Source organism: Perca fluviatilis, chromosome 8 (assembly GCF_010015445.1).
Source record: "Perca fluviatilis chromosome 8, GENO_Pfluv_1.0, whole genome shotgun sequence".
NCBI lineage: Eukaryota > Metazoa > Chordata > Actinopteri > Perciformes > Percidae > Perca > Perca fluviatilis.
The window spans coordinates 10,507,385-10,528,988 of record NC_053119.1 but is presented as its reverse complement, the minus strand read 5'-3'; the positions used below and the strand labels follow the sequence as shown (position 1 = coordinate 10,528,988).

The 21,604-nt window shown below is 39.6% G+C and overlaps 1 protein-coding gene across 15 annotated transcripts in view; it reads right to left on the bottom strand.

Moving 5' to 3' along the window:
• The window catches only part of ppip5k1b (diphosphoinositol pentakisphosphate kinase 1b), a 59,065-nt gene that overhangs the window by 11,303 nt on the left and 26,158 nt on the right, over positions 1-21,604 (bottom strand). For 5 of the 15 annotated variants that reach the window (XM_039809192.1, XM_039809196.1, XM_039809206.1 and 2 more), the window contains 14 exons: positions 20,365-20,450; positions 19,756-19,881; positions 14,592-14,713; positions 13,648-13,830; positions 13,176-13,317; positions 12,702-12,925; positions 11,882-12,009; positions 11,607-11,721; positions 9,565-9,672; positions 9,327-9,443; positions 8,291-8,431; positions 7,967-8,075; positions 4,315-4,464; positions 2,058-2,120 (listed from right to left, as the gene is read on the bottom strand). In XM_039809192.1, the coding sequence (XP_039665126.1) occupies positions 2,058-2,120; positions 4,315-4,464; positions 7,967-8,075; positions 8,291-8,431; positions 9,327-9,443; positions 9,565-9,672; positions 11,607-11,721; positions 11,882-12,009; positions 12,702-12,925; positions 13,176-13,317; positions 13,648-13,830; positions 14,592-14,713; positions 19,756-19,881; positions 20,365-20,450 (1,814 nt within the window). The other 10 variants (XM_039809191.1, XM_039809199.1, XM_039809193.1 and 7 more) reach the window with 6 other exon arrangements.

Below are 21,604 nucleotides of genomic sequence, written 5' to 3'. Positions count from 1 at the left end.
CCACATTGAGATTTACTTCTCCAGCCATAATTCTCTTTATGTGTATATAAAAGACATTCTGATATTAAACTACACTCTTTTCAAGTGAATCGCATCATTATCTATTAATAACAATCAAAAAGCATACAAAAAGAAGTAAAAAAAAAAAAAAACTTTAGCTGCAGGTCACAGAATTTTAAAATGGACTATTTAAAAAAACCTTGCTATAGAAACAAAGCTGAAGAAAACCAGCTTAAATAATTTTGTTAAATGTGTTGGGATATAAAAACAAAGTTGTTTAAACAATAACACATGATTTATATATTGTAATAATATTTTTTTCTTATTAAAGTGTGGACATCACAAAAATAAAAGTCATGTTATTACTTTCTAAGGTCTTAAACATTCTAAATACTAAGCCAAATCCAACCACATACATACTCAACGCACAGGAGGCTACTACAGTCCGAACTGGAGCAAAGCACTGTGGTTTTCAGTGGTCTGTCCAAACCCAAACACTTGTCAACATCACATCAGACTTCTGAATCACACCGACTCTGCTTGTCATTCTGAATCAACACGTCCGATGATCCTGCTGCTTCGACGATATGCAATTTCTCCTGTACAGACGGCACTTAACAGGCCGCCAACACACGCTGGGCCATTTCTGAGCCTGTGATCAAAATCCTAAATACCATTCATTCATATCCAAATAACCGTACAGGACTTGTATTCAGTTCTGTGCTGTGATGTTTAATTTGCCCCTTCTGAGTCTATAAGAGACAGCGGGGATGATTATTTGCATTAATAATGAATATATTGTTTGGTCTATGAAATATCTGTAAATGCCTATTTTAAGGTCCTAGAGTCAAACATCACATCTTGATTTGTCCAACCAACAGTCCAAAACCCACTGATATTCATTTACAAAGATATAAAACAAAGAATAGCAGCAAAAGCACACAATGGGAAAGTTTCGGGCATTTATGATTATATTGTTTATCAAAATAGTGGACGATTCATTTTTTGGAGATTGTCTTATCAATTAATCAATTAATCATTTCAGCTTTATTTAATGATCTCAGATTACAAGTTTTAGATTAGATTAGATTCAACTTTATTGTCATTTTGCAGTGTACAAGTACAAAGACAGCGAAATGCACTAGTGCTTGTAAAGTAACTAATTTGATGAATAAAATAAAATGAAACTGCAAAGCAAACTAAACTTGTGTGATACAAAAAACAGTTTAAGTAAATAAAATTAATGACTGGAACAAGGTTTTTATGGTCCAAAGTGATAAAAAATCCAGTTAACCACTTCCTTGTTCTGTTCTTTTCTTGAGTGTGTAGCTACAGAGCTGGCTTCCAACAAATGTATGAAGAAACAAAATCACATATATATATATACACACGTCTTGCTGCCTGATTTTGTGAGGAGCTCCTCATTCACATGTTGGAGAGCGACTCACAAAAGCAACTTTTTGCTGAACTCCTGGTTTAACTTCTCACCTTGCTGCAGTGAAGTAGAACTGTACTCCAGGGTGTGTCAGTACACCGTGACGTCACTGTTGAGTGTGGTTACAAGTGCAATATTTCGGATCACACCAAGAGTGATGCTGTCAGAAGTGAATTTTAGTTTGTATAACCCAAACTAAGAAATAAACAGACTAAAATGATTTGAAAAGAAGAAAAAGTGTGTGCACAAATTATCTGCATATGGAAGTATATCTGAGGCAGAAGATATATTCCACATAAGGAACACACATCTATCCTGTGAAGAACAGCAGGATCAGAGAGGCAAATTAAACAATTGCAGGCAGAGCAGGTGGTGTTAGAAGTGAGGGCCGAAAACAACACAAGGTACAACAAACACCGAGGGTGTGTGGTGAAACAGAAGCTTTTTAAAATGTTTTTTTTTTTCTTTAAATCTTGGAGACGTTTACATGTAATTAACGCAGCCAAATGTCAAACCCCCCAAAATAGAAAACACAGGAAATGTTTTCCCACAAAAAGGCCATGCAAGTTAACAGGAAAAACTGGAGGAGTGTCGAAATAAACTTGAATAAAAGCAGACATACCATTAGTCGGATGCCTGGCAAACGACACAGAAAATCTCTTTACTGGTGGCATAGAGAACAGCTCTGAGGAGATAAGAAAGGTAACTGGTATTACTGGGTCTGCTGCTGGTACCTGTGTCTGCCTGTTTGCCAGTGATGCGTTTTCACATGAGAAAAAAAAAATAGAGGAGAAAATGAGAGAGAGAGAGAGAGAGAGAGAGAGAGAGAGAGAGAGAGAGAGAGAGAGAGAGAGAGAGAGAGAGAGTTGGCCCGTTGATTCATCAATAGCTGTCTGCCAAACAATAGGAGTGTCATCTCTGAATAAACAAAGAGGCTATCAGTGAAAGTGAGTGGAGAGGCTGTGGAGTGGATGGTGTAAATTATGAATCTTTGGCTGAATAGTAAACATGCTGGACTTTGATATAAAAAGGCATTCAACTGTGCTTCCAACTTCCTGATTCGTCCTTTCCTTGGCTGTTGACTTACTGCACTTGTTCACTTTCTTTCCAAGATTTAGAAGAGAAGATCGATATTACTCTCATGTCTGTACAGTAAATATGAAGCTACATACATCAGCAGGTTAGCTTAGCTTAATATAGGTCCAATATTGACTCTCTTTTAGCTCTGGTTTTGGACTCCACCAACTCCTATCTGGCTCAAACCAGTAAAGTTGTGGCTGGACAGCTAAACAATCAGCTTAAAGTTGGCAAAATGCTCCATTTGAAGAGAACTGAAGTTGAAACAACGATCTTCTGCAACTTTAAGCGGTACAGTCATAATAGCATTGCAAACTTGACCAAACCGAATGGGGATAAAAACCAGAAGTTTAGGCTTAATCTCTTTTCCAGGATCCAAGATCACTAAATCATTGTAGGAATATCCAATTTTATATAATTAATAGTGGTAAATTACATCCAAGTTTTAAATCCATTCAAAAAGAACACATTTGGAACATGCCGGGTGGTGTTAATGAAGGGGTATTTGAACTCATCTGCTGTGGGGGTACATGAGACAATAAAAGGTTGCTCTAAAGTACACTCCTCACCGACACTGATTGTTTTAAGGTCCGAGTTCAAACCAGTACACTTCCATTCACATTTCCCGTTAAAAGAATAATCTGTTGTTCTGATGCAGAGCCCACTTCCCTTCAATGAGCAGCACTGACGTCAGTCCAAACCCTCCCGTCTCTCAGAGAGCAAAACATGATGTAACAGAATTGCGAGAGGAAAGCATAGGTTTGCTCCTGGCAGTGTGTAGCCTTGCAGTCAGAGTGACACCTGGTGGATAAACTGAACAGCTCAGTTTCCTGTGTTTAAAACCAGCAGTGTGGGGGAGGGGGATATATTCCTGCAGTTTGTGCAGAGTAGAATTATCTGCTGCTGACTTAACCCGAGGATGTGACACATCTTTGAAAATGTGACACAAACATGTTTAACTAAAGCAGCTGTGACCATGAAAATGATATCCAATCCAGATGTTTGGGATAATTAAACCTGCTATAAGGACCTCTGGTGGCTGTAAAAACAGCGTGCTTGTACTCACCATTTCCAACATGAGACTGGGGGAAAAGGGTGGGGAGGGAGAATGCGACTGGGAATTATTTAAAGGTGGATTATTGAGTCTTGAAAATATATCTTTTCCAAATAACAGGCTGAGTTTCTTAATGTAGGGATTAGCGTAAATTGTGATTAATGAAAAAAGCCAGACTTCTGGCTTCCAGACACAAAAACTACTTTACAGTGGATTATGAAATTAAATCCCCTGAGAGAGGATATGGTAGCACTGCAAAACAACATGCACAGAGAGAGAGAGAGAGAGAGAGAGAGAGAGAGAGAGAGAGAGAATTTCAACACGTTCAAACCCAAGCAGACAGCCGTGTGATCAGTAAGTGGACATGCTGATCTGGGAGAACATTGATCACCGATAGCTGTGGTACATGACATAGTCCGGTCCAGTGTCAGGTTGCGTGCTCAGCATTTGCTGCACAGCCGTTACTCTGCCGTCAAATCAGTGCCCTGCAGTACACTGCAAAGTAAAATCACCCAAGAAATGTGATGCAACAGATTGAAATCGTTGGTTTGGGAAAGGTAGCAAAAGAAAGCAGGGAGTGACAAAAATTAATGTCCCAAAAATGAAAGTGTCTAAAGCTTCAGGAGCGAAAAGTAGAACAATAAAAAAAGATATTCTAAGCCAGAAAGAGTTTGAAGACTTTCTCAAAAAAGGATGGAGATGAAAAGACCCGCCTTGTGGAGGAGGACAGACAGTGGTGTGAACATACCAAACATGCTAATCTGGCACGGCAGACTGCCGGGGGACAGAGGTGGTTTTCGGTGGAGGTGGTGGTGGGTGCGTACGTAGTCTCGCAGGTTGGGGGCGCTACAGGACACCCCAAGGGCGGAGGCACTGAAGAGGCCAGAGCAGAGCGACCCTGTGTGAGGAGGAGTCGGGGGAGGAAGGTGTGCAGGGAGAGTTTTTATTACACACCATGCCATTATTCATAACAAACTGATGCTATTAGGAGAGTCTGGCATTAGTGTGTGTACATTTCAAAGGATGTACTGTGTGTGAAAACCCTGTAGCTACAGTTTGGATGATTTTCAGTTTATGATAAACTAAAAATTGTTTCATGTACAATCAGAAAACAAAGCAGCTATTTGTTCCTGGAAATGATAACATGCAAGCTTTAAGGTTTTCACAACAGTGACTGCATATATAAGAACTGCATGTATGTGTAGGGCTGGGTATCCTTCAAAAATATTTAATACAGATAGTCAATTCAATACCGGATTTTCGAAATACATTTTCGATACCAATTTTCTAAAATATATTTTAACCAAAATACTTACAACATTACACATTGCGGTTTAAGCTCTTTTACACCTATGTGACGATCAATGTAGTCATGCCTCTCAACACACATGTGAGCCGCATTTCTGTGTGTAACATAGGGTTTTTCCTGCATGCCTCTACGACGTGTAACATTACACTGCCATTATTATGCGTCACTAACATTAGATCTTGGTAAAGCATGCTGCATGCTTACTGGCTCACTGACGCTGATGAGATACTCCTTAGGTATTGAAATTTACTCAAATAACATACTCTATACTATGAAGGCTATTTGGTGGGTGCATAAAAGTATAAAAGTTTGGTTCCCAGCCCCAACTATGTGTGCATGTGTGTAAACAACACTAACAGTGAGTAAAAAAAGTAAACAAAGAACATGTGTTTTGTATGCAAAAAGCAGCAGCGGTGTGAGAAACAGACTGTGGAATGTGGAAAAGGGATTGTTTCAGACCCCTGCTGTGCATAAACCCTTTGAAGTTGCAACAGCCAATGCTCATAAATGTATCATGTTTTTTATTTTAATATTTTAAATCAATATTGAGTTTATAGACCAAACAGAAGAGGAAATATTATCTTTGGAATTGCAGGGGGAAAAAAAAAAAAAAAAAATGTAAAAAGGCATCTGCGCCTCATCCCTTTGTTCTATAAACAGTATGAAGGTATGAGAAGCAGCTCACTAACGAGGTCAGCTCTGACACCTGCTGCTCTTGTCAGCGACCTGTGCAGTCGGTGCCGCTGGTGCTGGTGATGAACAGGGAGGGATCACTCAGCACCCTCACACTTACTATACATAACTGACAGGCTCCACTCACCCAGAGGCTTTAGGTGGAGCCCCTCTAATGTTGCGTGGACTCAGAACTAACTGCTGCTTTCAGACTTGCGATAATTAGGCACTGAGTGACACTGAGTGACACTTTAGGCACTGTTATACTTGTAACTGCTATTGTTTGCATTGTCTTGTCTACTTGATGTTTATGATTATACTTGATTGCATCTGAGATTTTTTATTTTTATTAGAAATGACTTATAATAATACTTCTTTCCTCTTTGCCACATATCCATTTAGTTTATTGCATCTTTTAGGTCTTAATTGTGCAAAGAAAGGAGATAAACTGCACTGCAGCAGTTTAAAATAGATGAGTGCAACACATAGGTTTGAAACTCCCAGTGAAGCACACGTGACAGAAATTGTTTCCACAAAGTGACTTTACTCCCTGTTCTCACAGTCACGGGTTTCTCCACACCTCTTGATTTAGACGACGGGGCTCTCATGCTTGTGTGAGTGTCACCGTGCTAGCACATTGTTGGAGGTTGCATGCCCTTGGAAAGTGTACACACAGCAAAACAAGATTCCTCTAATGGGTCTTTCATTAGGGGGGGCCCCATAGAGGTACTTAAAGAGACAGCTGATTTAGAACATTGTTCTTTATGTGTACCATGATAGGGGGGCTCAAGAAGAAATACCCAAACATTTAACTTAAGGGGGTTTATTGTAGCACCAAAAATGACTCTGCAGGAGGATGAGCCCAAAAACCATATTGGGGGCAATATAGAACACAGTGTGTTATTGATCATGTGTTTGTTTCATCTAGTTTAAAGGTTAAAGACCTAGTTAGACTGCGGAGCATGCACCGTACCATTCAGCTGCTGATGAAGGAGACCCTCATATCTACACATTGTACATAGTACAAACTTCAACTAAATACCACCCTTTAAAAGGATAGTGATTTTAAAAAGACTAATTCTTAAATGACAATTCCTGCAATTAGACGAACAAATTATCTTAAAAGTTGGTTTAAATTAAATAAATAAATAAATAAATAAAGAATTAGTCTTTATTTGTATTTCTTTGGAGTGCTCTAAAAATCTATTCAAAACCACATCAGGTGTGCAAGATAATACAGCTATAACCTCACTGTGTGCAATGTGCATGAGCTTTTCTTTCAAAACACAATGATGTGAATTTATATAACTTTAATGCCATTACAATTTCTAGCATTATAACCATATTTTTTTCTTTTGTTTTCAGGATTACAACCTGCATAAATATATCAAACAAGAAACCTGTCACTGTCGCTGTCTGGTAACAACTAAATCTATTTTGAGAGGGTGTCGTGTTTACACAAAAAAATGCTTGAATTTTAAGTCTGCTGTTCATGTACATTATTGTACCAGGAAATGGAGGAGCTTCTAACAACTGCAAAAAACATTAAATAAACTGATCTTGAAAAACAATATAATTGTATAAAATCTATTGCTTTCACTTTGTCAGTTAGTATACAGTACAGACTGTCTAAAATTAGTGTGCAGTATGGAATCAGGACATTGGTTATATTCCAAAGTTTGTTCTGCAATAATATATACTTTAAAATAAAAAGCAAAATGGCAAACATCAGTGAACAGTCTAATGATTTAATTTGATCTTCAGAACTTTGGTTTGTTTCCTGTACAGACCTCAGAAATAAGAGATAGAAACACCTACAATATGTCCCCTATGTTGTCACTTTATCACCCAGCAAGGATATCGGTACGTCTCTAAACACTATGCGACACCAGAGATCCTACAGTTGGCTGTGAACGTAACTCTCCTTGCTGACCTCGCGCCTGCATAGTTTTGAGTCTGATCCTCTTTGGCTGAGAGTTAAGCTACGCTAAGGTGGAAGCTGTGTGAATGTCAGAAAGAGAGACCGAGGAGAGGGGGGTGATGGAAAGAAAAGTGGGGAAGAAAAACACAGAGAGAAATAACTGGAGACAGAGAGAGATATGGAAAGGTGGGAGGGCAAGGAGAAGTCACAGCCAGGGGCTTGTGATGAGGGGAGGATCAGTGATGACAGCTGCAGATAAAATGTGATGTGAGGTCAGTTTGTCTTTTGGCATGAACTCTCTCTCCACACACACACACACACACACACACACACACACACACACACACACACACACACACACACACACACACACACACACACACACACACACACACACACACACACACACACACACACACACACACACACACACACACACACACACACACACACACACACACACACACACACACACACACACACACACGAGGTGCCCACCTAGGCCACTGGCCGGTTTGATCTCAGGAGACTGGCGCGAACACGAGGGGAAGAGTCGGTGAGATGTGCAGCCTTTGGAGGACTGGGTGGGAGAGGTTTCAGAGAGGACCTGAGTGGAGCCATGGAGCACAGGGGTTAAGACTGACAACGGCCAAAGTAAATCAGGGACCTGACGTCTCTCGTTGACTTAAACAAAACTGCTCAACTAAAGAGAGGCTTGAACTACTATGTGGGAAAAGAAAAAGAAACACCCAGTCTGGTTGTATTATTATTAGCAGTACATCCTGTCTACTCCTGAAACACCAACACTAAAGGGTCTGGTACCTCCATGGAGCCCGTCTTGCGGTTGCGGATCATAGGGGACCTTCGCTGGATGTTGATTGGCTCAGAGAGGGGAAGTGCCTGGTCTGGCTGGTCCTGGGAAAGGTCCTCCATACTTCCCTGATTGGGCTTTTTGTCTTGATTCTGATTGATCAGAGAACACAAGAAGGAAAAAAATATTCTTGTAAAAAAAAAAAAAATAATAAAATATCCCACTATTCATGGAAAGTGCGGTAATGTCAGCTTTGGTTTTGTAGACAATGACCATCAGTCAGACACCTGCCTTCCAGAACCTAGAGTCTAGGTGGTATTGCACAAAGCAGGATTACTCAGTTAGCCAGGTAACTTCCAAAATAGCATGCAGCAAGTAAACATTTGTTAATAGCAATAATCAATACTTGACTTACAATGACCAATTGACACCTAATATATACATATATATTGCAAATTTGAAACATTAAAAAAAACAAATATTTTCACAGGTTCATTTCGTAGAATAGCAATGAGATCTAAACCTGCCCTAAAACAAAAGTGGCTGCCTGATGAATGCATTGCCTGGGCATGCCTTCAAAGCAGTAAGGATGGGAGAAAAAAGGGTGCAGGGCTGGTTAATTACAGTAGAGAAGCAATGGTAAAATAATAAAAAAAAGAATTCCTTTCCTCTTATGTCCCAAAAGTTTTTTGTAGTTTCAGTAGTTAACTATACAAAAGTAATTGAACTATCTGAATCACTATGCAAATATGAATGTAGTTAAACTACCAGCAAGCTAATGCAAAATGTAGTTAAACTACTAATTTAATTACATGTAGTTTCCTACGCCCCAACACTGTAAAGGGCGGCCCACTAAAATACAGAAATGACATTTATATCATTTCAGATAGAGAGCAATCTCATGATGTGAAAACAATTGTTAATGGTGCATAACCCTTATCAAAAATATCAATTGAAGGAAGTTTGGTGTACATTCTTCTATATGGGATTTGCTCTTTTTGAAAGAAACAAGTTTACAGACTTGAACTAAGTGACAAGTTCACACACCTCTGAGGAGGCTGGGCGGAAGCCGAAGCCAAGAGGTACATTCTCCTCATCTTCACACCCTTTGACTCCTGGACTGAAGTGAAGCTCGACATGGAAACGCTCCTCTGAGGAGGGCTCCTGCTCACGACACAGATAAAAAGACAAAAAGAAATGCATAAAACTGCAGCGGTAAGGTTGAAAGAATATAAAAGAGCAAGACATGTGTGCTGCACAGTTATGCAGCTCTCTGCAGGCTGACCTTATTGTTGTCTTCATACAGCATAATGACTATCTGTGTCATGTAGTTGAGTTCATTTACAGCACTCAGGTAGTCCATGGCCTGTTTCCACTGCTGGTCCTTCTCATCCTGATACTCAAACAAAAACATACGTAAACACACGCAAACATCTCATACATAATAAATACACAAACACTTAAATCTAATTATACACCAGATAATATGGAAAATTAAATCATCACATGACCACGAAACAAAAGGTGTTGTGTTTAAGATATAGAGAGACCTGTGTTCACAAACAATGATCTAATAATGTCCATAACCTTAATATGGATGTGCAACAGAAGATATTAATCTATAGGACTAGTCAATACAAATACTTTTATTGATGGGACACAGTCACCAATGTAGCTATATCAAATATATCATTTGCTATAGCAAATGTGTGTATACATTACTCAAGACAAAACTTTCACAAATTAAACAAAAAAAATTCAATATACAATTATGCTGAACAATTGCCCAGCTCACTGCTGTAGAGTAAGTTGTACCAGTACCAGTAATCACAAAGGGGGTAAGCCAGCCTCCACAAAGCGTAGCTCCTATGGAGCCATTTTGATGCTAACAAGCCATTACCCCCCGTTAGCATCCCATTGACTGCCATTCATTTTGGCGCCACTTTGAGAGCAAATAACTTTACATCTGAAGCGTTTAAAGACTCCATTTGTCCATTGTTTATTTCTAAAGAAACACGACAAGGTATAAAAGGCTCCATTACTCATGTGTATCTCACGTTATGGCTCCGTAGCAGACGTTTTTGTAAAATTGGCTAATGATTGTGTCATAACCACACGACTTACTATCGCATAGTAGAGGAATTACCGTATAGTACAGGAGAAGCTCGCAGGCAGTTTCGACTGACATTAGCTGTTTAGTTTAATTACTAATGTTAATTAGCTTTTTAGTTAGCAATAATTAGCCTGTACCTATGTTATCTCCTTACACATATCTACGCTCTCAGTCTCTGCAAGATTCATAATGATTGAGATTTCTCTTGGCACAGCTAACAGAAGACTTACAACTTTCAGACAGGTTGCTCACGTCACATCTACATCGTCAAGCTCAGTTTGCAGCTGCGCAGTAATGCTCAGCCATCACCGGAAAAGTGCTTCTAATAGCCTTCACTGGTGTCTGTCCAGAGCCGCGGGATCTGTTGGTCCATTTATTTAATTTTATATATTGTCTATGGTAATCACACGTTGCTTTTAAAGCTATAGTGCGTAGTTTCTGTCTCTCCCATGAGGAATTCTAAGTAATGACAACAACAATGTTGCCCACCTCCCCACCCCTCCTCCACGAAGTAGCAAATAGCCAAGAAGGACACGGAGGATTAAAAAAAACATGATGTATTCTTCAGAAGAGGTAATTATCTTCACTCAAGCTTCTGTGCAGGAAAGTCACCGGACGCCACAATCTTCTGAACATGGTCATACTGAGAAATCCAGAGAGAGTTGTGTGGAGCTGATAGTCTTAATTAGCTTTGTAGCAACTCATTTGGCAATGGCTTGAATGTAACAGATGTTCATTATCAAAAAGTTACGCATTAAAGCTTTAAGGAACTCCTTGATAGAAATAATTGATAAAAATGTGTCCTGAGTGGCCCCTGGTCTTTAGTGAAGACTTAGTCTTGCATTGCCAGACATATCTCCACAGCTCTGGAGTCTGGTCTGGCTACACCGCTTATTCTGGGATAGGGGAAAAAAGCTCCGTCTGTTTGTTTTTCTTTAAACCAATCACCGCCGTCCTGGGCGGCACTAAGCCCCAGATGCAGCAACGGTGCCCATGCAAAATAGATAGCGGAGGGACATCTATCAGGCTTTATTTCAGCACTGTACATCCAGTGAGCCAGACTAGTAAAGACCACAAGGACGTTTAGGAAGTAAAGAACATTTCTGATGTTGAATTTTTTTCTTATTCTGGCAAATTATTATCAGCAGACACAGAAAGATGACATACCATCACTACTAAAACAAAATGGTCAGAGATTTTAAAATCAGACATACATCCAGCAGTCCTCCATATCGGAAGACGCTGAGCAGGGAGTGGACGTGGCTCTCACTGGTGAAGTATAGCCGTGTGCGGACATGACGGCCAGGAGACATTACGCCACGAGAATACCTGAACACCAGGGGACAAGAAATGACAAAAAGCTTATCAGTCAACACAGCACCAGTGACCTCAAACATACTGTACACAAACACAGACTTTATATATTTGTGTTTTGCCTATATACAAGTCAAATGTTTGTGTGCGCTTCAGTGGCGGCTTGCATTCTCACAGAGGGTGCAGCTTGTTAACAGCCTCATCCTCATGGGTCCTCTGCAGGTCCAGCTGGATTTTTTTCATCAAAGGAACACAGTAAGCCTGAGCGATGTCCAGTTTCTCGTCTTTGGTGATGCCGTACTCCTGATATGGATGATATAAAAGAGAAAAAAAAGCCCTTTGAACACTTTCATCCAGTTCTTTTTTATCTACTTACAGTATTAATGGCCATGAGGAGATGAAGTCTTATCATAAAATATTCTGGGGCAGAATGCAGTAAAACTCGCTGGACATCACAGGCTGAACAGAGATAATTAGTGACGCATTCATGCATGGAGGCCTAAAAATGGGTATTCTGTGACTTAAAATTATGCTGTGGCACTTCCAGAATTAATTCCCTTTTAATGAATATAGGGTTTCACTGTTGCTTCTGTATTTTCATACTTCATAGAGTATTTAGATTTTCTCTGCTGAGTCACACTACCCTTTTTTGGTGCAACATTTTATTCTTGCCACAGGGATCAACTAAGTTTGAGTTCATGCTCAAAGGGGAAAAAAAGTTGACAAGCGCAATAAATTTGTGAAATTATCTGCAAAAGGCCTTCTGGCACAATTTTCTAATGTGACCCATTTGTTAACATTCCTGACATTCCCCGACTCCTTTAGATCATTTAAGTACATAATTTAACTCTTTAACTTTCCCACTCTTGAAAACAACTCTTACAGTATAATATTACAATATAATTAGGTAGTAATGCAACATGTGTGCATGCCATCTTCTAGGCAGGTCCTGAGAAAACCTAAAATGTGCTACAAAGCTAAATGACGCCTTTCACCTGTGGTATGACTATGTCAGCCAGGGCGCGGGACAGTCTGAACAGCTCCAGCGTGTCCTCCAGTCCAAGTGAGGCGTTGTGCTGCGAGTCGTATTTGATACAGTCGTAGATGTCCGGGATCTTGCTGATGTCGTAGCGGCCGTTCTTCATGCGAAAGTCTCTCTCCAGTTTGGACCAGCGCTGCAGCATCAGCTCCAACGTCTCGCTGTGGTAAAGCTGAAGGTCTGGGGAAAAACACAGGATGACTAACCTTAGTATAAAAAGTAAGGTAATTGTCTCTGAAGATTATACTTACTTCACTACATAGACACATTTAGTCCTTTTCTGCTTCTGCCTGATTCATGCAGACAAAAGTCTATAGACTAAACTAAATATCTCAGCTTTAACAAAGTTAAACATTTTGATAATTTTTTTCTCAAAATGCAGCTGAATATTTTTTTTCTTCTTTAAATAGGTACGGCAGGTTCACACTACCTGCAGACTTGGGGTCTTCCAGTCTCTTACGGATCTGTGAATTGAGACTCTGGATGAGGGCGTACACCTTATCACAGGTTTTGACTGGATCCTGTATGACCTTCATTGAGTTCACCAGCGATGGGCTGCCAGTTGGTGCCAACTGGGACACAATGGGAACAGAAGAAAATAGATAACATGTTATATAACATCATATCAATCAGTGTAGTCTGGAAGGACTTGAAAGAATTGCAGCCATTGCATCGGAAGGTTTTCTTTTGTTGCATTTTTGGGCAATAGGAGAAACTTGCATAACAATATTTCAAAGATTCTGTGGAAAGGTATATACGTTTCAAGAATGAAGACTTGTGAAGCAAGTCCAACTGTTTAAACTGAACATGTGAAAGCTTTCTGGCAAACATTGCACCATGGACCTTCTCAAATTAAGCCATTTTTTATATTTTCACTTCACTGTCTCAGGTTTGCCACATACCTTCTGATAGTCGTCCTGTGTAAACTCCTGGCCCTTCTGCATGATTTCATGCAGCCTTGCCTTCACCTTCTGTTGGCAGTCAGTCAGAGAGTCGCTGTCGCTGTCCAGCAGTCCGTTCATGTTGGCACTCTTCACCATCTGAACCAGGATCGGAGTCAACTCCCCTTCTAGAGCCAGCAGACCCTGCAGAGAAACCAGAGAACTTGAACTGAATCATTGTGTGGCATTTCTACTTAATATACGTCATGTGAGAGAAATACATACAGTACATGAGTAAAGAGTAAACTTGATATGTTTAAGTTATAGTCAAGCTGAATCAGGGTTTTTCTTAATTTTCCCCTCAGATAAACGGAGGTTAACTTTAAACCATACATATAAAACAGTTGCTTTGTTGTTGTTGTATATTTATACCTTTAACCTTTTAAACGCCTTAAATGTTCTTATGGTGGCTCTGTACCTTCTTAAAATGTGGTCTTCGAACCAATTAGTGAATTAATCGATTAGTTGATCAATATGAAATTAATGGCATTTATTTTGATAGTTGAAGAATTTAATGCCAAACATTTGCTTGTTCCAGCTTCTCAATGTACCGATTTTCTACATTTATTTGTCTTATGTGAACAAAATATTTTTGGACAAAACAAGCAGTTTACCAGAAATAATCACCAGAAAACAAAGATTTTTAGAATATTTACATGTGTTTAATGTTTCATTTTATATTTTAACGAAACCATCCCCTAACTGCTAAATAACCCCTAAATATGGAGAGGTAGTTATTTTTTCAACAAATGTATCGCTTATATTTGGCATAGACACTAGTGGATCTCAAGCATCCAAAGAGATATTTTGTCCTCGAAACCTTAAAAAAAAAATTCTCATTTAATTGTTTAAGTTACATCAGTTATACATTAGATATATTCTTTCAGGTAGAAGGGCAGAGTTACCTTCGCGAAAGCAGCGGCTGTCATCTGCACCCTGCCTTCGTCAGAGGCGTAGATCTTCAGGTCGTGGCGGTAAGTGCTGTGCAGGCGCAGGAGGCCACAGCCTGGAAACCCAGCGTAGTCACCTGGAAGATTGCACAAAGAGTGGGACATCATAGTTAACTAGCTAATAATGTTCTCAAATAAGAAATGGTTGAGTCAGGGAGGTAGTTGAAAGAAAAGAGAAAAAAAATTAATTGATTGTACCCAAAAGTACCAAGGATTTCTGTTAAAAATAGCCACACAGGAAATACACAGTCCTGTGCAGGTGCAACATCACTTTCAGTTCAAATGCATTGTCCTCAGAATGCTTTGTAAGCTTTTGAGATGGCTCATTTCACTTAAACTAGACTTAACTTGTTTGGTTTAAGCTATGAATAAAATGAAGTGAAAGTGAAGTGAACAGATGTTGAGTAAACCCCAAAAATTACTGAAGACAGCCCCTGGAGAATACTTTAGATTACTTCTTGAAGAGAGACTATAAGTAGTGAGTATTTTTAACATACTGAATATACTTAAATTAATGTAGCTGTAGGAGGTGGATGCATACCAATGCTACAGATCAAATCACACTGAAGCTTCATGCATTTTTCTTTAGTGTACAGCCAAATAGTAGCCTGATGTTATACCATTTGCTAACTTGAGTTATCATGCCTCATTTGACAAGATGTACAACTGTTCTAGGCTCTAATTGAGGCCAAAGTAGACTGGCTTTCATCAACCAAAGAACAACATCCCAAGAACTCTTGAAAAAGAAATGCAGTAGGATTAGTGTGAGATGATCCGTGTTAGCTTACAACACCAAACTGCAGTCACTTTAGCTGCCTGTGTACGAATGTGTGAACCAAAACACGTTTGCTGCAGTGGATCACCTCGAGAACACATAAATGACGATACAAACAATCCACAGCAATCTCAATGTGGGACAAACAGGACTAGTCGCCAGGTGAAATGAAACAAAATCATGATGAGATGAGAGATCAGAGCACGTTAGTGGACGGAGCGACAAATGCGCAGAATGAGAAAGGAGTGGAAGAGCGGTGATGTCCAGGAAACTTCTTACCAAAGTCAGGGGACTCACAGCCACGGGACCGGCGGTTACCGGCTAGTAGTTTACACAGAGCAACAACAGGTAAGAAGAGAAGAGCAGAGTTAATAGATAAAACTTGTGGTGGAGAAAGAAGTATGAAAACAGTGGCCGGGATGAGAAAATAGTCTTCTTTTTATTAAAAAAGAAGCAACAAAAGGGACAGATTATTTAATCTACTTTCAGTTCTATTCTGTTTTTTTTCTGTGCAGTTTGGGAGTTGTTTTGCATGCAATATAAAACAAATAAGCATTAAGACGAAAAGCTTGAAAAGGGGTAACCTATGAATGAAATGGAGATGTTGCTCAGTTCAAAGCTCTGCAAAGTGATCGAGAGAGAAAAACCTTTATGTAACAGGCAGGTTTGTCTACCAACTCACTGTATTTCACTCTGGTTAAAGCTTCAGGGTTTTTAAGCATTAAAGAGTAACTCCACAGTGCATTTGCGTATCATGCACAACACCCGACATAACAGTCGGGTATCGTCAGGTGTGCTCAACTACAGAGGGTGTGGGCAGTATGTAGTAGTATTTTGAGCCTGGGTATAGTTACTCTTTTAAATGTCATTATCCAATGATACCTTGACATACATACTGTAAAAGAAAATAGTTAGCAGTATTGTTAGTGCTAGCATTTCTCAAAATTAAAATAGAATTTCACGGTCATGTCCTTAAAGTGATGGTTCGGAGTAATTCACCCTAGGGTCCTTTGCACCATGACCTCGAGCCAAACACCCCTGTTTTTTCACTGTGTCTAACATTGGAATAGCGTAGGTAGTAGGTTAGGCCGCTGAATAAGTTTAGGGGGGGGGCTAATGGACCCACATTTGTATCTCTTAAATGACCCCACTAATAATGCCCGAAATTACGAATAAGGTACACACTAGTTATATAGGTTATGCGCCTCATAAAACGATGGATTGGAAAGTTTGTAAGTACACCAGAGGTTTATGTAAATAACACTTGCCTGCTGGCTTCTGCTCTCTGCTGTTGTTGTTGCTGTTGTAAGACCAGTGCTTAGGGACGTCTACAAATTACAACACAAAAGAGATGCAACAAAAATATTTTTTAATTTAACTTATTTTTTAAGTAAGTGCTGTAATATAACTAGCAGGAGACAAGTAATAATTGAGGTAAGTTTGGAGACATTACCTTTATCAAATTAATACATATTTTTGTTGTATTTTTTTCGGTGTAGTAATTTATAGACGGCCCTAAGCACTCGTCTAACTGCAGGTAGCAGCAGCAGCAGCAGCAGCAGCAGCAAGCCAGAGCTGAAGAGAGCAGGCAAGTGTTCATAAACTTCTGGTGTACTTACAAACTTTCCAATCCATCGTTTTATGAGAGCATAACCTATATATACACTAGTGTAGACCTTTGGTATCATTTCGGGCATTATTAGTGGGGTCATTTAAGAGATACAAACGTGGGTCCATTAGCCCCGCGCTAAGCTACTCAGCGGCTAACGCTACTCTACGCTAACTCGCCCAGTGTTAGACCCAGGTGAAAAAAGCTTCTGGGGGGGTGTTTGGCTCGAGGTCATGGTGCAAAGGACCCTAGGGTGAATTACTCCGAACCATCACTTTAAGTTACTGATATAAAGACACTGTTTATCTGCTTTATGGTCGTTACTTTGACCGGAACCTTTGCACCACAATGTAGAAACCAATGTGGAAGTGGTTGACAATACAATCTTAACTCTAGGTTCTTACTCGCTTGTTGTGGTGCTTTTAACCATAACATGCAGCCTTCATCAGCAGACCGGAGTTTGCTCAGTTGTCATGGAACTGTAGATGTTCAAACTTTTATTCTGAGCACTTTTAGGACCTTGATTACGGTGAGTTGTTCAAAACCTTTTTTAGTAAACTCAAACAATGTTGTCAATGCTTTCGTTAAGGTGTAGAGCCACTGGTGATACTTCGAGCAAAGTTTCATGTTGTGTCGAGCCTTCTTAGGGTTTTAAAAATGGCTATTTTGAGGCTAGCATAAAAGTGCCCTAGTACTCCCATTCAAAAGGCCATTTGACCGAAAAACGAAAACACGGTAAATCTTAAAAAGAGGTGATTCCGTCCTAAATATGCTTTTAAAAGAAAGTTTGACTCAGGTACATTCACAAAAAGACCCTAGGTTGCATTTTGGCGAGACTTACACTTTAAGGTCTAAAGAAGCAGGTACAGTATTTAGCAATATGTTTGCATGATTGAAAGGGGTTTTAGGCTCCACCTGGTTTTCCCTTTTACATTACATTTAGCTGATGCTTTTATCCAAAGTGACTTACAGTTGCTACATATGTCAGAGGCTGCACACCTCTGGAGCAACTAGGGGTTAAGTATCTTGCTCAAGGACACATTGGTTGATGTATTGCAGTCGGAATTGAACATAGTCCAAGACAGGCCGTTCTGTAACTTATGCCTGACATTACAGATGCTACAGTATGTTCGTGTTTTTCTACAGTCACATATTGGTCAATAATTTTTCAACCTGTTGCACATCTGCTGTACTTACAACCTATTAGCAGCCTCTTCCTGCTTTAGTCTGTACAGTAATCCAACAGAGTCTCATCAAAATCCATCATATCAAATTAATTACATCATAGCAATGATTCTACAATGTGTGTGACAGCGTATTTACTAAAAGTAAAAAGAAATGTTATATTTTGAACTGAGATTCAGACCTTTTTGAATGAATCAGTCTTCTCTATTATTGTCTATGATTTTAAGTGAAGGCAAGTCTTAAAGTGCTCATATTATGCTTTTTGGCTTTTTCCTTTATTGTGTTATATATCTTTTTTGTGCATGTAATAGGTTCACAAAGGGAAAAAGCCAAAAGTCCACCCCAAAGGGACCCCCACAGAAAACACGAACTGCTCGAAACAGCCCTATTCTTCCGTGACAAACATGCATCATTTTACATCTCTTTGTAACACACATTATAATGCTGGCCTAGCTGCAAGTGTGGCATGCCCTCAAACCAACCTAGTTAGAGCTGAAGTAGGAAAAGTTCAGATAGTTCTGCCTGTGTTTCGGGATTAGACTCGGATTCAAACATGTACGTCTGAGCCGAAGCCATGGGTTTATTTTGGATCACACTAGCTTGCTTGTCAGGGCCCACCCTACTTTGCTTCTGACTTGCTAGTAGTGCTTACCTAGGTACTGTGCATGTGCGTCTCCCAACAAAGATGGAATAGAAATGAGATGTCTCACTCTGTAGCTAAAACGGCGATCTCAACACACAGGGTGAAAAGAGGAGCTGCAGCAATGTGCAGTACAACAACAATATGGTGTTTTTTGAAAATTATACCATGTAAACCTATTCTGGTACAACCTCTTAATACAATTATGAACCTGAAAATGAGCATAATATGAGGTCTTTAAACATCTACGAAAGAAAATAATGAATGGTACAAAAAATGTCCCAGACTAAAATAACCTCCACCTTTGACATGTTCTATGTCAGCTATGCAGTGTTGATATTGTATATGGTAGTGTTTGAGTGACTGAAAAGAAGGGCTACAAAAAAAACTTTTATGAGCAAAGGAACATATTGGTAGGACAGACAGGGCTGTATGATTATCATTTGAGTCTTGACTGTGTTATAAAGTAATTTGATAATGTTAATGTCTAATGTCTATGTCAGTTTTTGCCTATAGATGTGTGCGTAGGTATGGGTTTGCTTCCTTGTGGGCATGTGTGCAACTGTACATAAAACTCTCCAAGTAACTCCCATTTCATGGAAGTTAGAGAGGTGAATTTCACACCGGGAAAGTCAGGGAATTAGATCCAATACATTTAGGAAACCAGAAAGGATATGGGAATTTCATAAATAGTTAAAATGAAAAGAAAATACCAGAATGTCTTCTGTAACATGTTTTTTTAAGCTATTTCTTCCACAACAGCCCAACTGTACTAGAAATGTTTCCACTGACACAAAATAAAAATAAAACATTTCCACAACAGAAGAGCTTAATTTACATCAGAGCTTAAGTAGAAGGATAATTCATAAGTACATCTATTAGTTAATGTGAGTGTGAGTCCAGTGGGTACCTTGACCTCCAGGGTACATGCAGCGAAAGGCCCTGCCCAGCTCCTCAGCCTGAACCCGGCCTGCAGGCGTCAGCTCCCCGCCCCACTTCAACACCAGCAGCAGAGATGGGCCGTCCTTCTTAGAATCTGAAAAACAGCAGCGTATTGTTATTCATATCAGTAATAACTATACAAAAATGCAGAGGAAGAACTTTTTTCTTTTTAAAGAGACCCAAATATTGTGTAATAATAAAGCAGTATTTCAGTCAGTGGGAATAGCGCTACACCCCCTATATGTAAAATATAAACAGGGTATTTCAGCTTCTCTTCCCTAATTTAGCACTTTTAATTTGCTAAAATGTTTTATCGTTTAAAATGTCCCGGTCTCTAAACTTCCCCAGCTGCATCAAAATAACTCACATTAGTCACTTCTTTTATTAAAATATGAATTTAAAAAGAAGTGATTTCTCCAACTAGCATTTCATTTGCAGGCCTCCTTTATTCTGTAATCACATGAGTATCACCCGTTTACATGTGAGCTCACCAAACCCTGTTCACACGCCACACAATATACACACTCAGTTACAAAAGAGCTACCCATCAATATAAACACTACTTGTGCGTTTGTACCTTCTTCTTCGCTGGATGCTTTAGGTTGGCCGTTACGCAGGTAGGTCAGCTGAACTTTCCTGTTGATGCCTGAGAAATGACCGTACCTGGAGAGACAGAACACACACACACACAAAGCAGACACAAAACATTTGATATGCACACAGACAGACAGACAGACATACAGACATACAGTTAGCACACACCGATAGAAAGAACAAAGACAGAAAGAATATATCCCATCTTAAAGAATTTACTTTAAATATTAAAAAGGCACACATCTGACTTCTATTCCAACAAAAGCTTAAAGAGAACAGAACAAGGCAACAACATTTTCAAAGATGATACAGTGATCATACACACAACTGAGTACCAGTATTAGCAAATGGTTTAATGGTAATTCAGTCATTCAGCAGGTACTTTGGATCAGCTAATGACCAGTCTGATTTTAGTGTGTAATTGCTTACACGTGTGTGGGCATGAGAACAAAAGAGGCAAAGAGAAAGTAAAAGCGTATGTGACTGCTTCTAAAGTGGTGAAAATCAATGCCAATTTTAATTGTGTTGTTATTCCTAAAAGGTCACACGCAGACACATATCAGGAGCCTCCACTTGCCCAGCGTACTGTGCTTTAGTAAGAATTTGGCACATCCTGTAGACTAATGATCGCATAGTGTTCTCTTATAGAACAGACAGCTGAGCGGACGTCTCAAAAAGCCACATGATGATGGATCCTAAACCAGGATTAATAACTGACAGCTGTTCTATTCTCTGGCTTCCTGCCAAAGACTCACAAGAAACATCATCACTTTGGTGACATAATTCTTGGTATTTGTTTGCATCTACAATCTCTATCATCTATAAATTGGGTGGAGCTTACTGCAATCCTGCACTACACAAACTCACTATCTCGTTCTGTCTCTCATACACACCTATTATTAATCAAGGAGGCATTTTACCCTAATTAACATAAGCCCTCAGTTAGGAATGCACAGTACAATACTGCTTGTATATGAAAGGTGTCGCTCACAGTGACAAAGCCACCCGCCTGTGTTTACCACAGCTCTACGGAGCGTTTCAGCCTCTTTCAGCTCATTCTTTTGGTTTTTACAGTCCTAAACTTTATTGTTTTGGTTCACCTTCACCACTTTCATTCAGGCTGTTTTCAGCACAAAAAGGCTGCGATAAGCCCAGAGTACACTACCTATTCAGCACCAAACAGCAGTCTGACAAAGTTAGCGGCTAGCTGGTGAACACAATGG